Source organism: Garra rufa, chromosome 1, assembly GCF_049309525.1.
Source record: "Garra rufa chromosome 1, GarRuf1.0, whole genome shotgun sequence".
NCBI lineage: Eukaryota > Metazoa > Chordata > Actinopteri > Cypriniformes > Cyprinidae > Garra > Garra rufa.
Window position 1 is genome coordinate 26,503,703 of NC_133361.1, and position 26,013 is coordinate 26,529,715.

Consider the following 26,013-nt stretch of genomic DNA (forward strand, 5'->3'; position numbering starts at 1 on the left):
AACAAGATTTTTGAAAGTAATCTGTTTTTGCAAATGATCTCTTTTAATTATCATTAAAACTTTTAAAAAAGAATATTCACTTAATTTTCCATGTATAATCTTCCATGTATTAATCTTAAAAGGAAAGCCATTTTTGTTTGCCAAAAATAAACGGTTTAATTTGATTAAAAACAAATTAATGTTTTATGCTTCATTTTATTATCTGAAAAATCACAAAACACTAGATTTTCAGATGGGGAAAAAAGTAAGAAAAAGATTGTAGGTCCCTATTCTTCAAAATGTTAAAACTGAGAGTTTTGGACTTTGGACTAAAATAAATGTTTTTTTTTGTTATTACACGGAGTAAAGTATCCTTCAGAAATCAGTCTATGTGCTGATTTGCTGCTCAAGAAACATTTATCAATGTTGAAAACAGTTGCGCTGCTTAATATTTTTTCTGAAACTGGTGAAGTTTGAAAACGAAACAGCATTTATTTGAAGCAAAATCTGTTTTAACCTTATCTTGACTGTCATGTTTGATCCAAAAATGATAATTGTCATTAATTACTCACCCTCATGTTGTGTTGTGTCCATACCTGCAAGACCATCGTTCAGCTTCAGACCACAAATTCGGATATTTTTGATGAAATCCGTGAGCTTTCTGACCCTGCATAGCCAGCAACACAACTACGACATTCAAGGCCCAGAATAAATTCATTATTTTGGAGGGTTTTTTGTGCACAAAAAGTATTCTACCTAACGTTTGAGTTGCATTGCTGTCTATATAACTGTCAAAAACAGAAATATCTGATCTTTTGACCAGCACATAGTACACAAGGTGTTTACACTAATTCCTCAATCGCCTTTTCATAAAAATGTGGATATAGTTGTAGAAATATTCATTTTGGTTCTCTTCGCCTTTACAGATGGCAGCTACTATCGACATGAATTTCCAAAGCGACTTGATGGCTATCTTTGAGGAGAACTTGTTCTGAAGCACGAGGGGAAGCGAGAAACTGCGAAAACTGCTCACGGATTCCTCTGCACGGACAGAATGAACTGAAAAAGCAGTAAGGGAAAAAGACCCCCATCTTGACCACAAGAAACACTGAAGAGGCTGAACTAGCGATGCATAAGCTGAGGCCCTGAGGGAGGGAGGCTGTAGCTCTCCTTTTGCCTTAGCAGAAAGAGGGACCCTCACACTGGGACGGCACCGCCTCTCCGGCATTCCTCCTGGATTTGCCATTGTGACCATGGCGGGAAAGAGAGGACTTTGTGTTGTGACTCTTTAACTTCGGAATATGGGAGCAATGGACAATGCGATCGCCGGAGGAATCCCGACCGAACGACAACAAATGAAATGTACTGATTCTCTGCACCAAGGCATCCGTCGACTGCCAGATGCCTGTGGGGGGATTCGAAAACCAGTCTTTGTTTCCTTGTTTGATTTGGTTTCCCTCCCATCGTTTCGTTTTCGCTGTATCCTCACCCCCACCCCCCCCCCCCAAACCCCTTTTTCGCGAGGCAAATGGCAGGATGGGATCGGGGGCACTTAAGATGATCTTCCTCGGGAGAGGAAGTCCAGCTCGCCTTACACCTCTGACTCGTAAACCACGATAAAAACACACAAACAATATTCACCAGGGGCTGTGACAAATGACTAAACATATGGTGTGTGTTTCACACTGTTATCATGTGCAGATTTTTCATTATGTAGGATCTACTGTAAAAAGGTATTTTCTTAATTACTGTTTTGGTTGATTGGTTGGTTGTACTTTTGTTTCTCTCTCCTTTTCGTTGTCGTTTTTTCTTTTTTAAGATCTTTTTAACTCTCTTACCAACACCTTACCCTCTGACGTCTATGCCAAACACCCGTATCCTTTTTGCGCTGACCCGAAACTCTTCACTCTTAACATGTCTTTCTAAATATATAAATATATTTTCTTGTTCTCCCCACTCGTCATTAAAAGTTTAGGTAGCCTTGTAGAAAATAAACCCTAATATATGCATTATTCTGACAAGTGTTAATTGAGGACAGAATCATGGAGAGATACGCTTTCATCGCTCATCGTTTTCATGTGAAGCTCGCCACGGGCCGGAGCGTTGACCTGCGAGGGCGGTTTCCGAGCATCCTTTCCTTTGAATATAATTTAAAGAATACGAGAACTATTTTAAGTGTATTATACATATAGAAGGATAAACGCGATAAAACTCGATCGAGAGCGTCATGCGAACGCCGGGCCAACGCGACGGAGCTCTCAGCTGGTTTCTGCATGACTCCTCCTCTTTTCTTTTCACAGATCGTTTTATTACACCTGCACAGAGAGGACTCTGTATGCTGTGCTAGATATAATTACAAAAATAATTTCGAAAGAGAAAAAAAAAAAGCTACAAAAAAAAAATCAAACCGTTCTGATTTATCATTGTTCTTGTTCGATTATAGTGGATGTGTTCTAATTCTGTTATTTGACTCGGCGAGGGGGGCGGGGGGCACAATTCGAGACCTTGGCGGGTCCTCTGAGTTTTCTCTTATAGTGTTTTCTCCAGTGCCTGTATTGTATTGCGATTCTAGTTGGCATATATTATGTTCTGGGAGGGCGAGGGAGGGCCACGGTCGGACGGGGAGGGGAAAATTGGGGCTTTAGGGGCGGAGCTTGTGTTTAAGAGACAAAAAAGGAAAGTAAACATTTTATATTTTACCCATTTACAATATTCAGGTTTAAATCTAGTTTTAGCTGGACTTCTTAATTATTACACCGAACAACTAGTTTTTGGTTTTCTCGAAACTGCTAAGAGGACATGTCCAATCATCATCTTCGTCATCGTGTGTGTGTGTGTGGATGTTTGGATGTGTACGTCATGTCAGTACGGTTGTCGGTATGTGGCTGGGGAGGGTGTTCTTACCCGGAGGTTTAAATCGCAGCAACACCATTTAAACGATGCTTTGCGAATTTTGTTTAGTTTGGTTCTTGTTCTTCCTCATGAAGTCCACTTATTATAAATATCTATTTTTTTTTTCTTTTGCTTTTGTTAATTTGGTCTGTAAAAGTTCAAAGAAGAGAAACACCTTCATTCCTTCAAGCCTTCACATGTATTTTCTTTTTCCATGGTAACAGTTGGACATTATGTGCCATAGATTTCGGATTCTCCAGAGAATGTGCTGACCTGCAGCTCAGCAGAGAGTTTGCTTTATTCAGGTATTTTGTTATTTTCTTTTTTTTTTTTTTCTTTTTGGGTTTGTTTAACATTTTCCTCGATTACTGTTTGGTATGTGCGTGGGCTATCGAGGTCAATGGTTCAATCTGTTATGATCATGAAATAAACTCATCTCTTTTATAGAAAATTAAAATGAAACAAAAAAACGAGCCTGTCGTCTCTTTTATAATTCATCAGCTCTGCACACGGTCCTCCTGCTACTGTATCAGTTTTCACTCCTTACGTGGGTTGAGCTTGAAAAGGTGCAAAGAAACTGATGCCTTCATATGCAACTTGAGCGGTTGTCATACTGTTTGGCGTCTTATTAAAACCTTAGGGAAAATGGTGAATCTTAAGTGCATGTAGGGTTATATTTGTGACCTTGGACCACAAGACCAGTCTTGAGTAGCACGAGTATGTTTGTAGCAATTGCCACAAATACATTGTATGGGTCAAAATGATGATTTTGCGCCAAAAATCATTAGGATAATAACCCTTGTGCGTTCAAAAAAAAAAAAAAAAAAGTTACACATAGGTGCAAAATGTCCAAAAACTTTCATAAAAATGATTTATTAATATTTTTAAACATTCATTAATTTTCAGAAGTGTAACCCTTTAAATGTTGGTTTGTTTGCATAATGCCACAGGTGTTTTATTTTATGCAAAAAATGAAAAATAGTCATTTCCATATACTAATTTTAATACTAATATTCTGCTGAGCAGAATTTTTTTTCTTTGCTTATTAGTTTTTTGGGTGTGTCAGTGAAGAACAACAACATTAATTTTGAGGCATTTATATATTTATGTAGTGTTAGATTAAAAAAAAAAATGTATATGCCAAATTTGAAAAAAAAAAAAAATGGCACAATCTAGAATTAAAAAAATAAAAATAAAATTAAAATCTGAAGCCTTGCCCATAGAATGAATACCTAATAGCAAATATTGCATTTTATAGTCAAATGGCCCTGGGTTAAACTTTTTTTTAAATGGGTTTCAATGTGGACATTTTTGTCCTTAAGGTCCTGAGTGTGAGTATTTTTGTACGGAGGGTAAAATAGATCTTTTGAAAGAAAATGGTGAGTATTAAAATTTCAATAAAAATAAACACCTGAGTCAAAATTTATGCAGTTGGCATTAACACAGGCACACTTTTAACAAACAAAAAAACAAACAAAAAAAACTGAAATGGACAAAAAAACTGAAATGGACAAAAATGTCCATAAGGTTGCACAAGGGTTAAGTAAAGATCATGTTCCATGAAGATATTTTGTAAATCCACCATAAATAAAAACATTTTTTATTAGTAATATGCATTGCTAAGAACTACATTTAAACAACTTTAAAAGCGATTTTCTCAGATTTTCAAAAAGTTGTATCTCAGCCAAATATTGTTCTATCCTAACTTTATAAATCTTAATTTCAAAAAATGTCCCCTAATGACTGGTTTCGTCACATTTCATCCCTAAAAACAAATTATGTGTGAAGGAAAAGCCCATTTTAATGGGTCTGGTATTATAGCAGAATATTATGACTTGTCTCAGTCAGTATTCATTTTAAATGTGTTCTTTTTTCATAATAGAAAAGTAAACTGACTGAAACATTAATCATTCTGCCTATTATATAACACCTTGTGTACTTCACAGAAAAAGAAAAAATGATAACATGAGGGTGAGAAAATTGACATTTAATTTTTATATGGATCCCTTTCATTTTTTCCCCCCAAAAATATGTGACCCTGGACCACAGCCTAGTTTTTTTAGTAGCATGGGTATATTTATAGCAATAGCCAAAAACACATTGTATGGGTCAAAATTACTCCTTTTTCTTTTTATGCCAAAAATAAAGCATGTTAAGTAAAGATCATGTCCCATGAAGATTTTTTTGTAAATTTTCTACTGTAAATATATCAAAGCTTAATTATTAATTAGTAATATGCATTGCTAAGAACTTAATTTAAAGCCGATTTTCTCAATATTTTGATTTTTCTTTTTTTTGCACCCTTAGATTCCAGATTTTTTAATAGTTGTACCTTGGCCAAATATTGTCCTTTCCTAACAAACCATACATCAATGGGAAGCTTATTTATTCAGTCTCAATCTCCAAAAAATCAGGGTCACATTACATCCACAAAAACAAATTAAGTGTCAAGTAAAAGCCAATTTAAGATTTCAATAAAGCAATTGTATTTTTTCCTCATGGATTTTAAAGTGAAATGTGTCCAGGACATTTCTTGACCTTTTCACCCAGGTGAATATCCACCTTTTCCTTCTCGTAAAAGCGGACACAGCCATTTGTAAATGTTATGGGTCTTTCTTTCGGTCTCATCCGTGCCCAGCTATTTTTAGCAGTACAAAGCAGCTTGTTTAGTTGCTTAATATTGCAAACTGGTGTCTTATCATATTATATTAATGTATTATCTCAATTATGAACACACTGGGTTGTAGCTTGTAGTGCAAACAATTTTAACGTTTACTGCATATTGTTATTCTCGTTATTTCCCTATATCAGCTAATGAACCGGAAGTCTCACCCATTGGCTTCCTTTCGCATTAAATAATAAAGAGGATAGCTGAATATTACGGACTCAAAACCTCACTAAATATTTACTCTCTATAAAAATGACTGAAACTTGAGTCATTCTGCCTAATGTATAACACCTCGAAAATTAAAATAACGTGAGGGTGAGGAAATTATGACAATTTCTTTATGTGAATCTCCTCAGTTTCATTAAACGTGGGCAAGCAAAAACATATATGGGTCTTACAGTTTGAAGGAGCAACTGGCGTACAGTGTATATCTGATGTAAAGTTACTGCATGCTTACATCATGTTGCTGTACCTGCATCCGGTCAACGATTGCAAGCGCTTTCATAAGCCTGCAGCTGGCTTACGTAAGAGGAAAGCGTCTGCTTTGTTACAAGAAAGAAGTTTGAATTACACATCTCGAGATTTGCAGTAAACTCGCTTACATGTCTGTGAAAATAAAAAATAAAAAATACATAAGCTTGTCTAGAGAAGTATTTTCGTTGTGAACGAAAATGTAGCTCTGACTGAGTGTGTTCAGCGCGACCTTTATTTTGACATCGTTCAAAACAGGAAGTGCCTGAATGCGTGACTGTCAAGCTGTAGGACATGGGGGTTAAAATAGAGGTTTTTAGGGTGAGTTTGATGACATTTAGAATTGTAAACGCGTCGGTCTGTGTAAATAAACTATATATGAATAGACTAAACCATCTTTGTGAAATAAAAAGACGCACAGAAGCTTTAAACGTCCCACTTAATGATAAACACATGAATGTGAATAACCGATCAAATGTGAATATCAACAGATTTGTAATGTTTCTTATTTTAAACAGATGATGGTGTATCTGTCGTTTCCAGTGGCGATGTTTTGGATATCAAACCAAGCGGAGTATTTTGAGGAATACATCGTGAAGCGAAAGGTTCATAATTGCACAAATAATCCGTAAATATGTGACCCTGGACCACAAAACCAGTCTTAAGTAGCACGGGTATATTTGTAGAAATAGCCAAAAATGCATTGTATGGGTCGAAATGATCTGTTTTTCTTATATGGCAAAAAACATTGGGATAATGTTCCGTGAAGATATTTTGTACATTTCCTACTGTAAATATATCAAACTTATTTTCTGATTAGTGATATACATTGCTACGAACTTCATTTGGACAACTTTAAAACTTTTATTTTTATGTTTTTGCACCCTCAGATATCAGATTTTCAAATATTGTCCTATCCTAGCAATACATCAATGGAAAGTTTATTTATTCAGCTTTCAGATTATGAATAAATCTCAATTTAAAAAATTACCCTTATGACTGGTTTTGTGTCCAGCGTCACATATTAATGTATTTAGCAATCTATGTAGTTGCTGTTGTATGTTCACATTATATTATCACATTTTTCAGAGGGAGATCTTCCCACCTGACGAGAAAATGCATGTAAGTATTTCCTCTTTAATTTGATGCCCATTTGTAATCCATTTGTTTTTTCTTGGGTGGTTGCAGTGGTTAAATCAGGTTAAAAAGATATTTGGATAGTTAAGCTATTCAGCAGCAACATCCCACACAAATGCTGAAGATTTAATTAAAAATATGTATAGATTATAAAAGTGAGACGCAATCATGTTTTGTTTTACATGTGGCATTTCTCAATCTGAAACAGAGGCAAGAACTGGAGGATTTCAAGGAGCGCATGAGGAACCGGAGGGAGCAGAAGATGCTGAAACAGATGGGCATGCAGTCTGAGGAATGACTATAAAACAACAGCACTTGTTATTGCATCATAATGCAACCTTGGGATCGAGCCTTCGTGTGTAACATGGAAACACTGTAATGCTTTTCCCAAAGTGGAAAACCATATAGTGGAAAACATAAAGAGAATGATGTTTATGGACATAATTTAAGAAATGGGTGGGGAAAATGTATATTTTTGTAAATATATAAGTTTGCATTGCCTTTGAACGTTCACAATCGAATGGTTTGACTTCATTGTGTGTAATATTACTTTCATAATAGCTGTAAAAACACTGCTTTTGTTTTGTTTTTTTCCCAAATTGAAAATAAATAAAATTCCATTTGAATTGTATTATACATATGGTCATAATATATTTGTGGCACACAAATATATTTGTTTTAACCTTTAAAACCATCAATGTAGTGTGTTTTGGGAAATATTTAATTAAGATAGTGGTCTTAACAAGCCACCAATAAAATAAAGAAGAAACCCACAGGGTCCATTATAGTTTCCATTAAAACCAATACAAGTCCTATTATAATAACCAGTAAAAGCATACAAATTTACAACTTTTGTGATGGTGCCTATTGTTCTTTTTAGCAGGGATGTTTGGCAGCACCTGAAATTGGTTCTACTTTTAAGTATTTCATTGACGGAGCAAGAAGAACAACGTAAAAGGCACATGCACACTTAATTTCAAAAGTTTAACCTCTTGAATTTAATGCTGTTAAGCTGAATATACGAATCAAACTGTTTGCTAAAGTCTCCATACAATTAACAACACTGGACATTTGTCTCTTTTTAAAAGTGTTACTCCGCCTTACAGGGTGAATCTTTCATAGTGTTTGTCTGTGTTTTTCCTTTCCATAGGATGTGAAAAGAGAGAATTAAGACTAAGGAAGAAATAAGTTTATGCTAACAAACAAACAATGAAGTAATAGTCATAATCAGTTTTGTCGAAATATTGAGCAGCACTGCCTCCTGCAGGAATATACTGAAAACAACTTACAACGAAGTCAGAAAAGGTCCAGAATTGTCACAGAAGAAACTTTTCACTTTCTGGGCCATGTTTTATTCAAATTAATTCTTTGTGTGTTAGATTATATTTAACTATTACGCCACTCCACACAGATCAGAAGAATAATTGAATCGGTTGCGTTATACAGTTTGCCACAAATTCCCCTTAAAAAACAAAAAAAAAAAAAAAAAAAAAAACAATAGAAACCACAGAAATATGGTTTCCACTAAATACCATTGCAAACCATGAACTTTTAACCATTAAAACGACTAAAAATGGTTTTCTGTAGTGTGTTTTCCATTAGAATTCAGTGGTTTACAAGCCACCAATAGAAGGCGATTAATTACCAATAGAGACCAACAGGGTCCATTACAGTTTCCATTAAAACCTTGCTATTAATGTATTTATATTACTAGTTAAGTTTCACATTCACAAGTGTAAATTTACTAACAAAAGACCCTGTTTCACACTGTTTTATGAAGAATTAGAAAACATTTTTTGTACTATTCTTTATCGTACTAATAGAAAAGCAATCAAAACTGTCCGTTTGTGTTCTGACTTCAAAATCTTTAAGTAATGTAAAGGTCATGCATCTCTTTGATTGTAACTTTTTATTTATTTATTGAAATTTTATTTTATTTGTTTTTATTTATCCTTTGTTTCCCAGACTTTATCATTTCTGTTGTATTTGTCTGTATCTGTATAAATAATAAAATAATAATAATAATATAAAGCTTCAATTAAAACCAAAACAAGTCCCATTAAAACTTGTAATGGTGTCTATTGTTTTTTTCTTCAATAATTTAGATTAAAGCATTGACTTCCACTCCAGCGATGTGCTTTTGCTATAAATGGGCAGTTACTTAAATTGTAAACTAATTACGGTTTTAATATTTTCCAAGCACATATATAAAGGTAAACAAAAAAACTATCCACCATTTTCTTCTCGTAAAAGCGGGCATAGCCATTTGTTAATTTAAGAGTGTGGCTTCCGGTCTCACCTGCTTCCAGCTATTTTTAGCTGTACAAAACAGCTCGTTTTGCTGTTTGATATTGCAAATTACAGTGTATTACCATATTATTTTAATGTATTATCTAGCAGTTTTACCGTTTACTGCACGTAGTTATTCTTCTCATTGTTCGTCTGTAGCGCAAATGAACTGGAAGTCTTACCGGCTTACTTCTGCTGTGAAGCAAAAAGGTGGATCAAACTGGAAAATAAATGCATCCACCTTTTTCTTGTGCTTTACAATTCCGTTCTCTGGTGTTTCTAGTCAAATAAACGTATGTTCAGAGCCAATAATATAAGGTTGAACCACTGATCTATATAATGACTATATTATAGATCAGTGGGTTGAACCAATGGAAATGGTTTTTAAACGGCTTTTAGTTTTATTTATTTTTTAATTGGTTTTAATTGGTTTTAGTCATTTTTTCCATAACCAGTTTCTATTAAATATTGCCTTGTTAACAGAAAGCCATCCATCGTTTTGGTTCTTGCTTAATGTTTTCTCGTCGAAGACCTTTATTTTGAATTTCATCTTCCGGGTTTTTTCGCTTCTCAGGGTGTGGAAGAGTTTCCGTCATTTCTGCCTTCACAGCCCTGCTTGAGGAGTGAGTCTGTCAACAGGGAAGTGTCAAGATGGCCCCGAGTGGACTAAAAGCGATCGTAAACGAGAGTAAGTTTGATTTAACCTCGCTATACGCTCTTTAAAATCTATGCTGTTCAACTAGCAAATGTTTCAGAGCTTATATAACGATATATTGGCCTGTCATGATATGTAATCATAGCAACAGGTGCACAGTGAGTGCTCGATACGTCATAATGGAACAAACTTCCGTATGAAGCCGCTGCTGAAGTTTAGACACAAACTTTAACTTTCATTCGCTACAACATGAACAAACGACTTTACTCAACACTTTTACAGCTCAGAAATAACATTTGTGTAAATGGAGGGGATACTAGACTTGTTTGGACTGCATTATTTAATATATGTTGTATAGTTGTCTTGTGATCGACCTCACGCCGGACATAATAAAAACACAGGAAATGTCACTTTTTCATCAAACTCTTTAGACATTGCACAACACCCTACGCACTATTATTACAGTATTAACTGTTATTACATTCCACCAGGCCTATATTTTTTTCTCATTTATCATCTACTTAAAATTAACCCTTACAACCAGGAATGCAATTTAATAAACTTAATATCAGTCAGTTTTTGTGTATGTATTTTTTTTTTTTTTTTTGGCAGTCCATGTTCTAAACCATATATACCTCAGAAAGACATTTAACCTGCTTTAAAAAGCTAAAGCTCATCATCATTGTAAATGTCATATACATCCTGCTTTTTCATATTTGTTTCCTGTATTAAAAACTATAGCTGATGTTTTCTAACTACATTGTTGATCGAATTTGTCTGTAGAAATCCTCACTGGTGTCATCAAGAGTGTGAAGAAAGATGGGGAATGGAAGGTAATATTGCTACAGCAGAGTGAATCTTCTTTTCAGTTTGTTTCCCAAAAAATTGGTCTATTAGTATTTTTTTTGTGTGTGTGTGTGTGTGTTTAGGTGCTCATCGTGGATCACACCAGTATGCGGATTCTGTCCTCTTGCTGTAAAATGTCTGATATCATGGCAGAGGGCATTACAAGTAAGTATATTTCTTTTTTCTTTCACAGGTCAGTTTGGTATGCGATAGTGTGATTCTCACAAGGTTTGTGTGAAACACTTTCCATTATAAAGATGTCGTTGTCAGATTTGGAGGTGTGAAATGTGTTTTTTATTTTGACTGCTAGCTGTTGCACATTTTCCATTGTGGCTAAAGAGGTTTGCATTGCAAAATGTCAGAAGTTACCAGTCAGAAGTTTTTTAAGAAAAAAAGCAAACCAAAAAAACAAGCCTGCATTTATTTGATTCAAAATAGAGGAAAAACAGCAATATTGTGAAATATTTTTGCTATTTAACATAGCTGTTTTCTATTTGAATATATTTCAAAATGTAATTTATTCCTGTGATCAAAGCTAAATGTTCAGCATCATTACTTCAGTTATCAGTGTCACATGATCCTTCAGAAATCATTCTAATATGATGATTTGCTGTTCAAGAAACATTTATTATTATTATTATTATTATTATTATTATGATTATTATTATGATTATTATCAATATTTAAAACAGTTGAGTTGTTTTCAAGATTCTTTGGTGAATAGAAAGATCCACAGATCACATTGATCTGAAATAAAAAGCTTTTGCTTTGTAACATTATACACTATACCATTCAAAAGCTTGGAGTCAGTATAATTTCTGGGGGGAAAAGAAATGATAAAAATTAATACTTTTATTGAACAAGGATGCTTCAAATTGATCAAAAGTGATGATAAAGACATTTATAATGGTACAAAAGATTTCTGTTTCTGATAAATGCTGTTCTTCTGAACGTTCTATTCATCAAAGAGACCTGAAAAATTCTACTTAGCTGTTTCAACATATATTCAATAATAATAAATGTTTTTGAGCAGCAAATCAGAATATTAGAATTATTTCCAAAGGATCATGTGACACTGAAGACTGGAGCAATGATGCTCAAAATTCAGCTTTGAAATCACAGGAATAAATTACATTTTAAAATATATTCAAATAGAAAACAGTTCTGTTAAATAGTAAAAATATTTTTTAAAAATTGCACTTTGGATTAAATAAATGCAGGCTTGGTGAGCAGAAGATACTTCTTAGAAAAAAAAACAAAAAAACATTAAAAATCTTACTGTCTCACAAAAACTTTTGACTGGTAGTGTTTATCAATGTGACATTTTATTGTTTTTGTCCCATGAGATGCTAGGAAAAATCTTGAATTAACAAAACAAGATATGAGCTGTACTGTTTTCTTCACAGTTGTGGAGGACATTAACAAGCGGAGGGAGCCAATCCCTAGTCTGGAGGCCATTTACCTCATCTCCCCTGTGCCAAAAGTGAGCGATCATTACTACCACATTACTACTTCTCTCTTTTAATATATTTTTGTTCACACTTACTGTCTCAAGTAGAGGTCGACCGATGTATCGGTTTTGCCGATTAATCGGCACTGATAGTTGATTGGCGGAACTATCGGCTATCGGCAAAAATCCTTACCGATAGTTTTTCCGGGTTGCATTTTCTGCCGAAGCAGCTCACGCTCCGCTCAGCTGTCATAGAGTATGAGAGGCTAAGTCCGACACCAATGCTTAATGTCAGGATTGTTACCATCTATTTGCATTGGTTTATATCCAGCTGGTCATATTGTTAGCCAGCAAAGTTGCAGATTTAAAGACTTGAGGTGAGAAAGCAAACTGTGTTCATTTAGCCGACAGAATTCCTGCTGTGCCACAGCGCATCATTCATAGTTTTACATTAACAAAGATTTGGGACAGATTTGATGTAATGTTAATAAAGACTTTGCCCTGGGCTGGAAGATTGAGTATTGTGCATTTAAGCGAAACGTTTGTATTTTTTTGCTCTAATAAAGTCTGTATGCTTCATATAGAGCTATAATTTATGTTTTAGCCTTTTCTTCAGGCTGCGGAAGCATGGTAGTTACGCACTTTATTTCACAATGCCAGTTTTCCTTGTTTTTGATAACTGATCAACAAAAATATATATTTAAAATAAACACAAAAATGATACAAAACGAAATTCGTTTAAGAAGGGATTTTGCACAAATAAAAACGTACGAAGTGGTCAAAAAATAGTGTCTGACCCTCTCCAATTCTCCCGGCGTATTGCCGCCCAATTCATACCATGTCCTTTATGACATTTACAAATTACACAAACTTCTTTCGTAATAAACAGATTGAACTGAAACAAAACACAGACAAATAATATTTAAACAATAAAACAGAAAAAAAAATCTTAAATGGCTACAACAATATATATCGCTCTTTCTCTTTTCGTTTGATCTGTTCTTTAAACTAATCTTTGCCGCTTTTTTGATAATTCTTTAAGTAAACATTTGCCCGTTTGGTGATTAAATAAACTGTTTTAGACTTTCCCTTGAACTACACGCGACGCGTCCTGAGTGTGTGTGATACCTGCGAGTTGTCCGCGTAACGCAGCGCTGCACTTTCGGTTTCATTAAGGGTGGGTGAAAAATGGATTCTCCGATGCATCGCAATCCTCTCTTCCACGAGCTTGTGTTTTCCCCGCATATGGCACGTGTGAGCTAGAGACGCGGCGGGCTTCATTGCACAGAATTTGCACTATGAGACAAGTGCGCATTTCTTGTTTGTAATGCAGTGCTATTAGATGCACTAAACTTGCGCACTGACAGACTTACACTTGCGCGTGTGTTTGTTCGTCCTAAAAAGCTCGATTGTGGATGCGGTTAAATGCACTTGCATTTTCGAATACTTTTATACGAAACTGATGTAAAGAACACAGCGTCAGTTATGTTTTCAGAGCAGGACAAAACATCTGATAGGCCTATATCGAAATAGATTTGTGCATTCATTGAAGCATGTTAAAGCAGCCACATATGTCTGTCACTGTCTATTGTTTTAAAAAGTAGCCAAAAAAGTAAAATAAAGTAAAAATTTCACGAAATAAATTTGATATAAAATGTAATTAAATTGAATCTTAATTTTAAGATGGCAGGACTGACATACAGAGATTCCAAATATAAACAAAAAGCATAGAAACTGCAATTCCTTTACAATGAGCCCATTTGTAACATCAACTAAGATTGATGAAAGCTGTAGAATAGAAGTGCTGTTCCTTGTTAGAGTGTTAATTTCAACATTTACTGATATATTGTTAAATTTTGAAGTTTATTTTGTTAACATTAATGAACTATGAAATAACTTTAATGATTAATATAAAATTACTATTAATATTTTTATTAATTTACAAAGTATGGTTTAGTACTTTTAAAAAAATAGTAGAGCAATATTTTAGTTGCCTTTCATTACCCATTTTCAAAAACTATCGGTTAATTAATCGGTATCGGCAATTGTGGTCCAACCTAGCTATCGGTATCGGTAAAAACCAATATCGGTCGACCTCTAGTCTCAAGCATATTAAAATAACTTCAATGATCTCATGTGTATTTCCAGTCTATTCAATCTCTAATCGGGGATTTCAAAGACGCAGTCTTCACATACAAAGCAGCACACATCTTCTTTACAGACAGTAAGAGAGTTGAATTTACTATTTGCTTTGATATTTTAGTTTTTGAAGACAGGTTGCCTACAGTGCATGGTCTGGATTTGTGTGGTTATTATATTGTGCTTCTCTGTTCATCCTGCATTCAGCTTGTCCTGATGGGCTTTTTGCTGAGCTTGGGAGGTCAAGGGTTTCTAAGGTCATCAAAACTCTGAAGGAAGTCAATGTGGCTTTCATACCATATGAGTCGCAGGTGCGTGGTAGCGTTGCAAGCACACACAGTCACTACCATTCAAAGGATTGGGGTTGATATATTGGATGCTGCATTTGATCAATAATACAGTAAAATTGTAAAATATTATTACAATATAAAATAACCATTTTCTATTGTAACATATTTTAAAATCTAATTTATTCCTGTAATGCAAAACTGAATTGTCAGCATCATTACTCCAGTCTTTAGAGTCACATGAGCCTTCATAAATAATTCTAATATGCTGATTTGCTGTTCAAGAAACATTTCTTTCTTATAATCAATTTTGAAAACAGTTGTGCTGTTTATTTTTTGTATATAAACATCTTTACTGTCACCTTTTTAATCAATTAATCCATCCTTGCCAAATAAAAATATTAATTTCTAAAAATCCTACTATCCTGAATGTTTGAATGTGATGTGGTGATGAGTTTTGCACACACATTTTCTTCCAAAAAAACGCACTTTGTTTTCATTGCAGGTGTTTACTCTGGACAACCCCAGTTCTTTCCACAGTTTCTACAACCCAACTCTCACTAATCTAGATGACAAGTCCAGGATGATGGAGGCCATGGCCGAGCAGATCGCCACACTCTGTGACACTCTGAAGGAATACCCAGCCATCCGCTACCGCCAGTACTTACGCTTCTTCACTAGCCAATACTTTTAGTTTCCTGGTGTGAAATGATTTGTTTGAAGTGTAACCCAACTATGTTTCTCTAAGGGGCCCAAAGGAGAATTTCACCCTGGCTGAGATGGTGATGGACCGTCTGAATGCACATAAAGCAGACAATCCCAGTATGGGAGAGGTGAGATGTTGGGATATTTTTCTTAATAAACACTCTCTATCTTGTCACAAATGTGCTTCACACTTTCTTCAGCTTCTTCATTTTAAAAGTGAGACTTCCTGACTGCTCTATCAATTCTTACTCTGTTTTCTGGACTTCTCTCTCTTTTTTTTTCCTCTCTTCTCGTCAGCTGACATTTTCATGGGCTTCAGGTGGGTGTCAATGCTGCATGCATGTTTCTCTTTACTTTTTTTTTTGGTTTACTTCTAACCTTTCATCTGTTTTCCCTCTGATCTTCCTTTCGTTTATTGAAGTTTAAGAATATTCTTAATTCAGTTGCAATCACCAGAGCTTGTTCTAGTCAGCTTTAGAAAAAGTAGATAAATGGTAAATAAAAGTAGTCTCTTAAAAGCCCTGGTCAACAAACCTAAGGTGACATAAGTGAAAAAGAAGTCCTTAGGATGTTTAAGTAGATGAGGAAGGAACCATAAGAGGAAACAAGATTAATTTGGGGAATCCCTCCTCCCCTGATCGACACCAGACATTGCGTCAACCAAAAAAATTCCAGTTTTAGTCAAGTATATAAAAGGGCACTGTAGGGCTGGGCGATAAAACGATAACGATATATATCGCGATAGACAAGAGATCGATATCAATAAAAAATGTGTTCGATATTTTGTATTCTTCGTCGGCCCGCCCAGCCCCCCTTTAACGTCCAGTTAATTTTATTTTCTATATAGCGCCAGATGACAATAGAAGTTAAGGTTATCTTTCCTACAGAACGGGCCCTTGTTGTTGTATTAAACAAACTAAATAGCCTTATGTTATTTATCTTATTTACACGACGGCATTTGATTTCTGTCTCTACATGATCGCGCGTTTACAATGTCTCCTCACAGACGGGATCGCGGACTCCATTCATAAAAACGGACTTTACTATAGGGCGGAATGCCGCAGAATTCGTCGATTTTTGGATCAATAAATCAAAAGTTGGCCTGTTAATTAATTCAGATCGCGATATGGACTAGTGTCTGTGAAAACTGAAATGCAAAAAGACCATTTCAATATGAATCCTGCATGTTCCGTTTGCCTCTTTATGTATGAATGGAGGAGACGCGTTTTATTTTTACTACACGCATACTGCACACGTGACGCTCCCGCTAATGTTTGGCCTTTGCATCTCACATGAACAGACAAACTCCAATAAATACATCTCCAAAGCTGCTGTGATTGTCACTTTTTGTCAATTTTACCGTTTCATTGGTGAAACTAGCATCATTCATACTGTATTACACACTGAAACTTCACGGCAACCTGTCAAAATAAAAGTACGGTTTAACATGTAACAGAACAATATTAGTCTTGTATTACTGTACAGTATAATGTAGGTGTTTATATGTTCACATTTAAATAATTTACATAAAACAATATATATGATAAAAAATAAAAAATAAAATAAAAAAGAGTCACCACTTAATTGTTGAAAAAATACTATTATTATTAAAACTTTTTTTAACTGAATATAATTTTTCTTCTATGTATCAATTTTAACAGTAAAGCTCCGTTTATTTTTATTTTTAAAAATAAATCTGTGATTTTGCTTTCATTTGATTATCAGAAAAATTAAAACAAGAATTTCTGAAAAAAGCAAAAGATTGTAGGGCCCTATTGTTCAAAATGTTGAAAGTTTTGGACTTATTTTTTCACTGAAATAAATGTTTTCGTTATTACACAAAGTAGGCTAAAGTACCGGGAAAGAAGTAACATTGGCTACTGGCAACCAGCAATCTGTGCAGCAGTATATTGTGACTTTAGACTTATGTTTACATTTTAATTATTTGAGTTTTCCATGGTTGTTGACATTTCTGTCTTAATAAATGAGGGGATTATGATCAGAGGAAGGTTAAGTTTAAAATAAAAATGTTTGAATGTAATATATTTTTCTCCTGGTCCTTATTTTAAATGGGTCATAAAAATATCAATAATTATCGATATCGACCGATATGAAACACTGATATCGTGATATAGTTTTCAGCCATATCGCCCAGCCCTAGGGCACTGTACACTTGTTATTAAACCAAAAAAATAAAAATAAAATAAAATACATTTTAACCTTAAATATTTGGGTCATGAAGATTTCATTTTTTTTCCTTTGAAAGAAATGTATACTTTTATTCAGCAAGAATGCAATAAAGTGTAGAAGTGACCGTAAAGACATTAATAATGTTACAAAATATTTGATTTGATGCTGTAATGTTTCTACAAAAATATATTTAAAAAAATGAACTGTTTTCAACATATATACAAATGTGTCTTGAACAGCAAATCAGCATATCAGAATGATTTCTGAAGGATCATGTGACACTGAAGACTGGAGTAATGATGCTGAAAAATCAGCTTTGCATCACAGGAATAAATTACATTTTAAAATAAATTAAAATAGAAATGTTATTTTAAATTGTAATAATATTTGACAGTATTACTGTTTATCCTGTGCTTTTCAACAAATAAATGTAGCCTTAATAAGCATGAGTGACTTCTTACAAAACCTTTTTTAAACGTCCCATACTATTAATCAGTAGTGTACGTTACGAGAAAAAAATAAACTATGAGTTTATTTAAAACATTTGTGTAAGTTATTGGCTCTTTATATTAAAAGTGACTGACAAGCTTATTAAGCTGATTATGTCTGACAAAGAGACTTGTGTAACACACTGATATGTTTCCTTGGTTTCTTTGTTCTTAAAAAATCCTCACTTTAAGCAACTATAATTGTGATTTATCATCCCGGGCAGGGCACGGATAAAGCTCGCTCCCAGCTGCTTATAGTGGACCGTGGATATGATCCCATCTCTCCAATCCTCCATGAGCTGACCTTTCAAGCAATGACCTACGATCTGCTAGACATCGAACAAGACATTTACAAGTGCGTGCTTGTCTGCTTTTCCAGATCTGCCTCCAGTTCCTATTATAATCAAACAGAAGGATCCATGTCACTCCAGTTAATCTGAGTAGTGGTGTGTGAAAATTGGAATATTTAAATAAAAAAAAATACATATTTTTGGCAGGTATCAGACAACAGGGATTGGAGAGGCTCGAGAGAAGGAAGTGCTGCTGGATGAAGATGATGAGCTGTGGGTGCAGCTGCGGCACATGCACATAGCAGACGTCACCAAGTAAGAGCAGCTCAAGCGTCACGTCTCCCGCTTGTCTGCTGGCCTTTTGTGCTGACATCTTCTGTTCTGTTTCAGGAAGGTGACAGAGCTGCTACGCACCTTCTGTGAGAGTAAAAGGATGAACACAGACAAGGTACACACACAGTTCTCCAATGTCCACCTATAATGTTCTCAAGATTTTAATATTAAAAAAGACATCATTTAAAAGTAATAGCCCCCCCCCCCCCCATCAGAACGCTCTGTTTGAATAGACTACAATTCTCAGTTTATGAACCCTTTAAAATGTACATTAAGGCAAGACACTGCAGGTGAAAAGGGTAAAAACAATTAACTAATAGTTATCACTTTACTTACCCAGATGATTGATTACATTGATAATTGCAAACATTTTTTATATTACAAAAAGATTTCTAAAATGTTAGGTAAATATGCAAATTGGGTATTATTTAATGAATAATACTAATTTCTAGTACAAAAATCTAAACACTGGATGAAGTCAGTTTTCAAATTCTTGTTTAATTTTTTTGACATATTACAGTCAAATGTTTTTACACAGGGGATTTTGGGTAACTCCATAATTCAGAAAGAAAAACTTTGAACGGACAGAAAACCATGTCATTTTTACCATTTTTGGGGGAGTAAAATGTTATCAAATGGTATCAAGCTAATTTTATATGAACAAATCCCTCTGTGAAAACAGGATATAGTCAGAATATAGACAGGAATAAAAATGTAAAGTTTGGTGTGTGCAAGTGCAACTAAAGTGGAGATTTATGGCTCAGTGTAGGAGAAAAAACTCATTTAGAGAAAACGGTCATTTAAAATATGTACTGCAATTGAAATCTATTGACACAAATAGATAAAGTGCTATAAAAGAAACACTTAACAGTGTCTTTTGGATATTTTCCTTCCACTAGTCTGAAAAAACACTTATATTTTCCACCCAAAATCTTAGATTTGACAGGTGCATGAAAAATAAACACAATCAACACAAATTTAGATGAACAACAACAAAGTGTCATTGTACCTAATTCATTCTACTTTATCTCTCAGGCCAACGTTAAAGATCTGTCTCAGATGCTGAAGAAGATGCCCCAGTACCAGAAGGAACTGAGTCTGGTATGACTTCTCACATGACACTTCACATTTTCATTCATTCCTTTAAGGTTTTAAATCAAGGTGGCTTAAACGTTTTGTGTTGTTGACAGTACTCCACCCATCTGAACCTTGCTGATGCCTGTATGAAGAAGTTCAAGAATTTAATAGACAAGCTTTGTGAGGTGGAGCAGGTCAGTGCTTCCTTTTTTAGATTCAGACCAGATTTGGTTGTATTAAGCAGTGTTATTTAATTTCATGAATTTAATATATGTTAGTGATACATTTTGTGAGGTTGCATGCAGCTGTATGTCCTGATGATTGTCATCTTTTAAACACAATTTATACTGTACATGGGTTGATTTTAGATGGCCCATAACTATCTTTTCTTATTTCTAAGCTTCTTACTGTGAATGTATGCAACAGCTTGTGTGCTGAACTTTGACCTGTTGAAGTAAAATAATGTACAGGAAGCTGTTGCATAATCTTTGAAAGTACCAACAACTGGCTGGACATTGTACAGTCATCTTCCTGTTTTATGTATAGCAGATGGAGGGTTTTTACTAAGTGCATCGCTCTGTGTGTGGATGTATTATAACCAGCTGGTATTACTGGACACGACTGCAGTTCTTTATGCGCTGTATTTATAACACAACAATCTGTTGATGAATAATCTCAACTACGTCCTATTTTCATGGACTCACATACATGTGACTGAAACTTGAATTATTTTATGTAATTATTATGTAAATATCTACCTCAACATTTGCCTCTGACTAATGGCTGTGAAGTTCCAGCTTCCTTTTTTTGTTTTTACAAATAAATTAATTATAATAAATTAGTAAGAAAAAAAATGTATAAATTACAAACAAAAAAAATTAAAACAGTTAATGGTTATGTTTTGAATATGTTTTACAGGGCACTAAAATATTACATGCATGAACTCACTTCTTTTTTTTTTCCTTTGAATAATTTCAGCTGAATTTATCACAAAAATTTTTTTATTTGTCTCATAAATTTGTACAAATTAATTTGGGCAAAACAAATATTGGAATAGAGATTTTGTTTCAGGATTTTTGGAAGGTTTTTATCCCTAAATCACTTTTGAAGCTGTTTGTGGTATTTATAGATGATTTCCACAAAAATGAAGCAGCTTAAAAGTTTATTGACATTGATAATAATAATAAATGTTTGTTGAGCAGCAAATCAGCATATTAGAATGATTTCTGAAGGATCATGTGACACTGAAGTAATTATGCTGAAAATTCAGCTTTGCATCACAGGAATAAATTACATTTTTAAATATAAAATAGGTTTTTAAAATTATATTATTATATAAAATAATATTTCACTATATATATATATATATATATATATATATATATATATATATATATATATATATATATATAATAAAAATGTAATCTAAAATTAAATAAAATCTAAAATACAATAAAATGCAAAAAACTGAAAAACAAACAAATAAAATATAATGAGATCTAAAGTAAAATGAAATCAATTGAAAAAAAATAAAAAAAATAAGACTAATTAAAGTTTGATATAATGTACTGTTATATCTTTATTTATTTGTATTTTTATTTCTTTCTCTGATGCCTCCTGTTCCAACTCAGAAACTCTCATTCTTCAGGAGACCCTAGTACCATTGATGTCAAAATTAAAATAAAATAAACTAAAATGATAAATAAAATAAAATGAATAGAATATAATTTAATTAAATAGAAAATTAAATTAAAATAAAAAATTAAATCTAAAAAATAAATAATATATTTTATATATAAATATATATAAAAATATACAAAATCAATTTTGTAAGTCAATTTAAAAATAAATATAGTTTAATCTATAAAAAAGAAATAAAGTGATATAAAATAAAATGATAAATAGAATCAAATAAAATATGAAATTTAAAAATTAATCAAATATGAAATGAAATATTTATATATATCAAATATTATAATCTAAAAAAGAAAACAGAAACTGTAAAATGGAATATTGAAAAAATAAAATGAAATAAATGTAATGAAATCAAAAATAAAATGAAATGCATTAAAAACAAAATAAAATAAACTAAAATGATACATAGAATAAAAAATAAAATAAAATAAAAATAAATTTAAAATTAAATCTAAAAATTAAATCAAAAATAAAATAAAATACATTAAAAAACAAAAAATAAAAAGAGATGGAACATAAATTGAAATAAAATAAAAAAAATTTAATAGGATACATTTTTAGTCAGATAAATGCAGTATAAGACATTTCTTTTGAAAACATAAAAAGTAATACGAACCCCAGACATGTCTCCTCAACAAGCAGCATTGTTTAAGTTCACATACGTAAAACAATGGTCTACACTGAAGTTCAATTCATTTAAATAGTCTTAAATGTTTCCTCTGTAGGACTTGGCCATGGGATCAGATGCTGAGGGGGAAACGATCAAAGATGCTATGAAGAGTATCGTCCCTGTTCTTCTCAACACCGAGATCGAACCCTACGACAAAATCCGCATCATACTGCTGTACATTTTCCATAAGAAGAAGGGTATGAACACTTATATTAATGCATGACTTTATTTAAGACTGAATTAATGAATTAATCAGATGTGATTCATTCTTGCACACAGGCATTGGTGAAGAAAACCTCACAAAACTCATTCAGCACGCAAATGTGCAGCAGGACAAGAACATCATCACCAACCTGCAGCACCTGGGCTGCCCCATCATTACTGGGGTAAGATGAGACACTCTGACGTCTTTGCTTGTTTCCTTATGTCTTTCGTTTCTTTTCGTTTCAGTGGAACAAAAGAGCTGGACTGATTTTCTTCATAGGAAATAACTGTCCTACTTGTGTGGGCCTAAAAATCAATGTTATTAAATTTCTAACATATTGTCTGTGTTGTCTTTCAGGGCGCTAATGCTGGCAAGACTCTTCCTGACAGGAAAGAGCGCACAGAATCCACGTATCAGCTCTCCCGGTGGACACCCACTATTAAAGATGTGATGGAGGTCAGGAAACGTTGTCCGTAATGTTTTTATAATCATGTTAGAATGTAATTATTTTAATTTAGATTCCTTATGCTCCTCAGAATATCATTGATGACAAGTGTGACAGGAAGCAGTGGCCGTTCCTGTCTGATCCCGCCCCCATCACCACCACAACCACTACAGTCAGGTACCAGCACCACTGAACAAATTAATTAAACATCATAATGCAGCTTTTGTATGGTTGGTTCGTTTGTAGACTTTTCGAGTGACTTGATCTGACAACGTTGAAACAAAAAAAGAATTTATGGCTTTTGATATTTACATTTGTAATATTGTGGAAAAATATAATACTGTGCTTGTTATAATTGGTAGTATCACCTTAAATTAATAGCCAAAAATATTATATTTATAACTCAATATGAGTTGTTTTGTTTTGTTTTGTTTAATTTCATTTTATTCGTCATGTTATTTTATTTCTTTTCATTTTATTTTTTAATTTTTAATTTTATTCTTTTTTTTGTTTTTTAATTAATTTTATATTTTTTTTATTTAATTTTGTTTATTATTTTATTTCATTTTATTTTTCATTTTATCTTATTTATTCATATATATTTTTCTAATTTATTTAGTTTTTTATTAAATTTAAGTTTTAATTTTATATTTTTTATTTCATTTCATTTTTAGTTTTTCAACTTTTATTTTTGCTATTTGATTAGACTTTTTTATATTTCATTTTATTTCGTTACTTTTTTTATTTCATTTCGTGTTTTAATTTCATTTTTAATTTTATTTTATTTCATTTCATTTTATTTTTTTAATCATTTTGTTTTTACATTTTTATTTAATTTTATATTTGATTTGATTTCATTTTTTACTTTACTTTTTCATTTTATTTTTTGTTTTTCAATTTAATTTTAATTTTTAATTTAATAAAAAAACAGTTTTTCTTTTCTGTTTTTCTTTTCATTTTTGTGTGTTTTTGTTTTTCAATGTATTTCAACTTTATTTTTGATTTTATTTTTATTTTTATTTTTATTTTTCAGTTTTTGTTATATTTAATTTCATTTTAATTTTCTTTTTTTTTCATTTTCTTTTTTGTTATTTCAGTTATTTAATATTTTTTATTTAATTTTATATTTAATTTTTTTTTTTAATTATAATAAATTAAATTATATTTTATTTTATTTACCATTTCTTTGAATTTCATTTAATTTTGTTTAATTTTATTTTATTTTGACACCAATGGTACCAGGATCTCCACAGTTGGAGCAGGAGACATCAGAGAAATAAATGAAAAATAAATAAATGAATAAATTAATCAAGTAAAAGAAAAACAATTATACATAGAAATAAAGATATACTAGTACATTAAATAAATTGTTTAAATTGTCATGCCTTGTTAAAGGTCAGTAATAAAACTGAAAAAAAGGACCAAAAAATAAATCAATAAAGCATGATATTTCTTCATTTACACAAAAGCAATATTTTACAATTTCTTTTGCATTACTCGTTGAACAGTCTCAAACAATGTGATTAATTTAATAATCCTTAAAGTATATCAGTATTAAATCATGGATACACACAGAACACAAATTAAAAAAAGAACCATAAACAGAATTGTTTTTTGCCAAGTCATGGTTTGCGCAAACCTTTTGAGGTTTTAAAGCTACAAACGTCACACTAGTTTGCATGTGCTCTAACATTACTGTCAAATCCTATTGCAGCAGCGCACGGTTTGGCCACTGGCACAAGAACAAGTCTGCCACAGAGTACCGCAGCGGCCCGCGCCTCATCATCTTTGTGATTGGCGGCGTGACGCACTCAGAGATGCGCTGCGCCTATGAAGTGACTCGGGCCACCGAGGGCAAATGGGAGGTTCTGATTGGTGAGAGAAACTACTTCTGTGATCATTACAGCATATTACATAGGTCACAGCACAGCATTTAGTGTTTTCAATGTTGTTAAAAAACATCAAATATGGTTTTCTTCGGCAGGATCGTCTCACATTCTTACTCCAACCAACTTTCTGAACGACCTGAAGAATTTGGACCAGCCTGTACCCGTTTAGCAGCACATCGCTGAAGAGATTCATCCCGCTGAACTCATGTGAAACCTGATACTTTGAAGTAACGATGCTCTCAAATGACCAGTAAAAAGATACGTTTTAGATCCTGCCTACTGATTATTTGCTCTTTTAAAGTAGTCATTTTAATCACCCAAGTTACGCTGGTGGTATATATATATGTGTGTGTATGTGTGTGTGTGTGTGTGTGTGTGTGTGTAAATATATTAAAGCTGTTAAAGACTGATATTTAATTTAAAAGAAAAATTATATATGTATAACAATATATGTGGAATTATTTTCAGAACTTGTTGCCAAAAGCTTATAATTGTGCAGATAAGTGGATTATATCTTGGCTTACATCACTGAAATATCAGTCCTGTCAAGTTCTGATGTGATTTGTGATAAGGACCTCTTTTGACCTGCAAACTGGAACAAATCGCACTGGATTTCTGATTTAATCGTACTGCTACTGTAAAGTTTATACTATAAAGCAAGATAAGCCTGTTGTCTGTTTCGGATTTTCAGTCAGGTTTTGTTATATTTTCTGCTGATGTGTTGGTAAAGGCATGAAATGTTTCATCTCAGTATATATATAGTCTTTGTTTTTCATGCTCTGAACTTGTGCACTTTTTTCTTTTACTGTTACGTTATCACATATAGGTGGATGTGGTTCACTGGGTTTTTGTGTTTGTGTTATCGATTCTAAATAAATTTTGCTTGTACCTCATATAGTAAAGAGATCATTGAGCATAAGAAGTTTTGTCTTGCTTTCTGTTTAATGAGCTATTCATACAGGTAGACCACCGTTGGAGTCAGTGTTTAGTTTTTTTTTTTAACAAAATGAATACCTTTATTCAGCAAAGATGCATTAAATTGTTTCAAAAGTGACAGTAAGACATTTATAATGTTAGAAAAGATTTCTCTTTCAAATAAATCCTGTCATTTTGAACTTTTTGGTCCTGAAAAAAGCTATTAAGCAGCACTGCTGTTTTCAACGTTGCTAGTAATAATAAATGTTTCTTGAACTGGAAATCAGCATATTAAAAT

The 26,013-nt window shown here is 33.0% G+C and overlaps 3 protein-coding genes across 5 annotated transcripts in view; all 3 read left to right on the plus strand.

The window, feature by feature from the left end:
• Window positions 1-3,340, plus strand: part of brd4 (bromodomain containing 4) — a 77,251-nt gene extending 73,911 nt beyond the window's left edge. For all 3 annotated transcript variants that reach the window (XM_073838030.1, XM_073838015.1, XM_073838021.1), the window contains one exon: window positions 906-3,340. In XM_073838030.1, coding sequence (XP_073694131.1) covers window positions 906-974 — 69 coding nt within the window. In that variant the 3' untranslated portion in view covers window positions 975-3,340. The remainder of the gene's footprint in view (window positions 1-905) is intronic.
• Window positions 3,341-6,264: 2,924 nt separating this feature from the next.
• pet100 (PET100 cytochrome c oxidase chaperone) lies at window positions 6,265-7,783 on the plus strand. The gene is made up of 4 exons (XM_073849555.1): window positions 6,265-6,331; window positions 6,529-6,615; window positions 7,100-7,132; window positions 7,356-7,783. The coding sequence occupies exons 1-4, from the start codon at window positions 6,305-6,307 to the stop codon at window positions 7,443-7,445; spliced, it is 237 nt and encodes a 78-aa protein (XP_073705656.1). The 5' UTR covers window positions 6,265-6,304; the 3' UTR covers window positions 7,446-7,783.
• A 2,260-nt stretch (window positions 7,784-10,043) lies between these two features.
• Window positions 10,044-25,693, plus strand: stxbp2 (syntaxin binding protein 2). Its single transcript, XM_073849568.1, has 19 exons — window positions 10,044-10,124; window positions 10,875-10,924; window positions 11,021-11,102; window positions 12,344-12,420; window positions 14,536-14,611; window positions 14,734-14,837; window positions 15,319-15,473; window positions 15,562-15,646; window positions 18,421-18,551; window positions 18,694-18,801; window positions 18,877-18,934; window positions 19,855-19,920; window positions 20,010-20,090; window positions 22,317-22,458; window positions 22,541-22,647; window positions 22,824-22,922; window positions 23,003-23,088; window positions 24,626-24,786; window positions 24,896-25,693. Exons 1-19 carry the CDS (start codon window positions 10,088-10,090, stop codon window positions 24,967-24,969), a joined length of 1,779 nt encoding a protein of 592 aa, XP_073705669.1. The 5' UTR covers window positions 10,044-10,087; the 3' UTR covers window positions 24,970-25,693.
• Window positions 25,694-26,013: the final 320 nt, after the last annotated feature.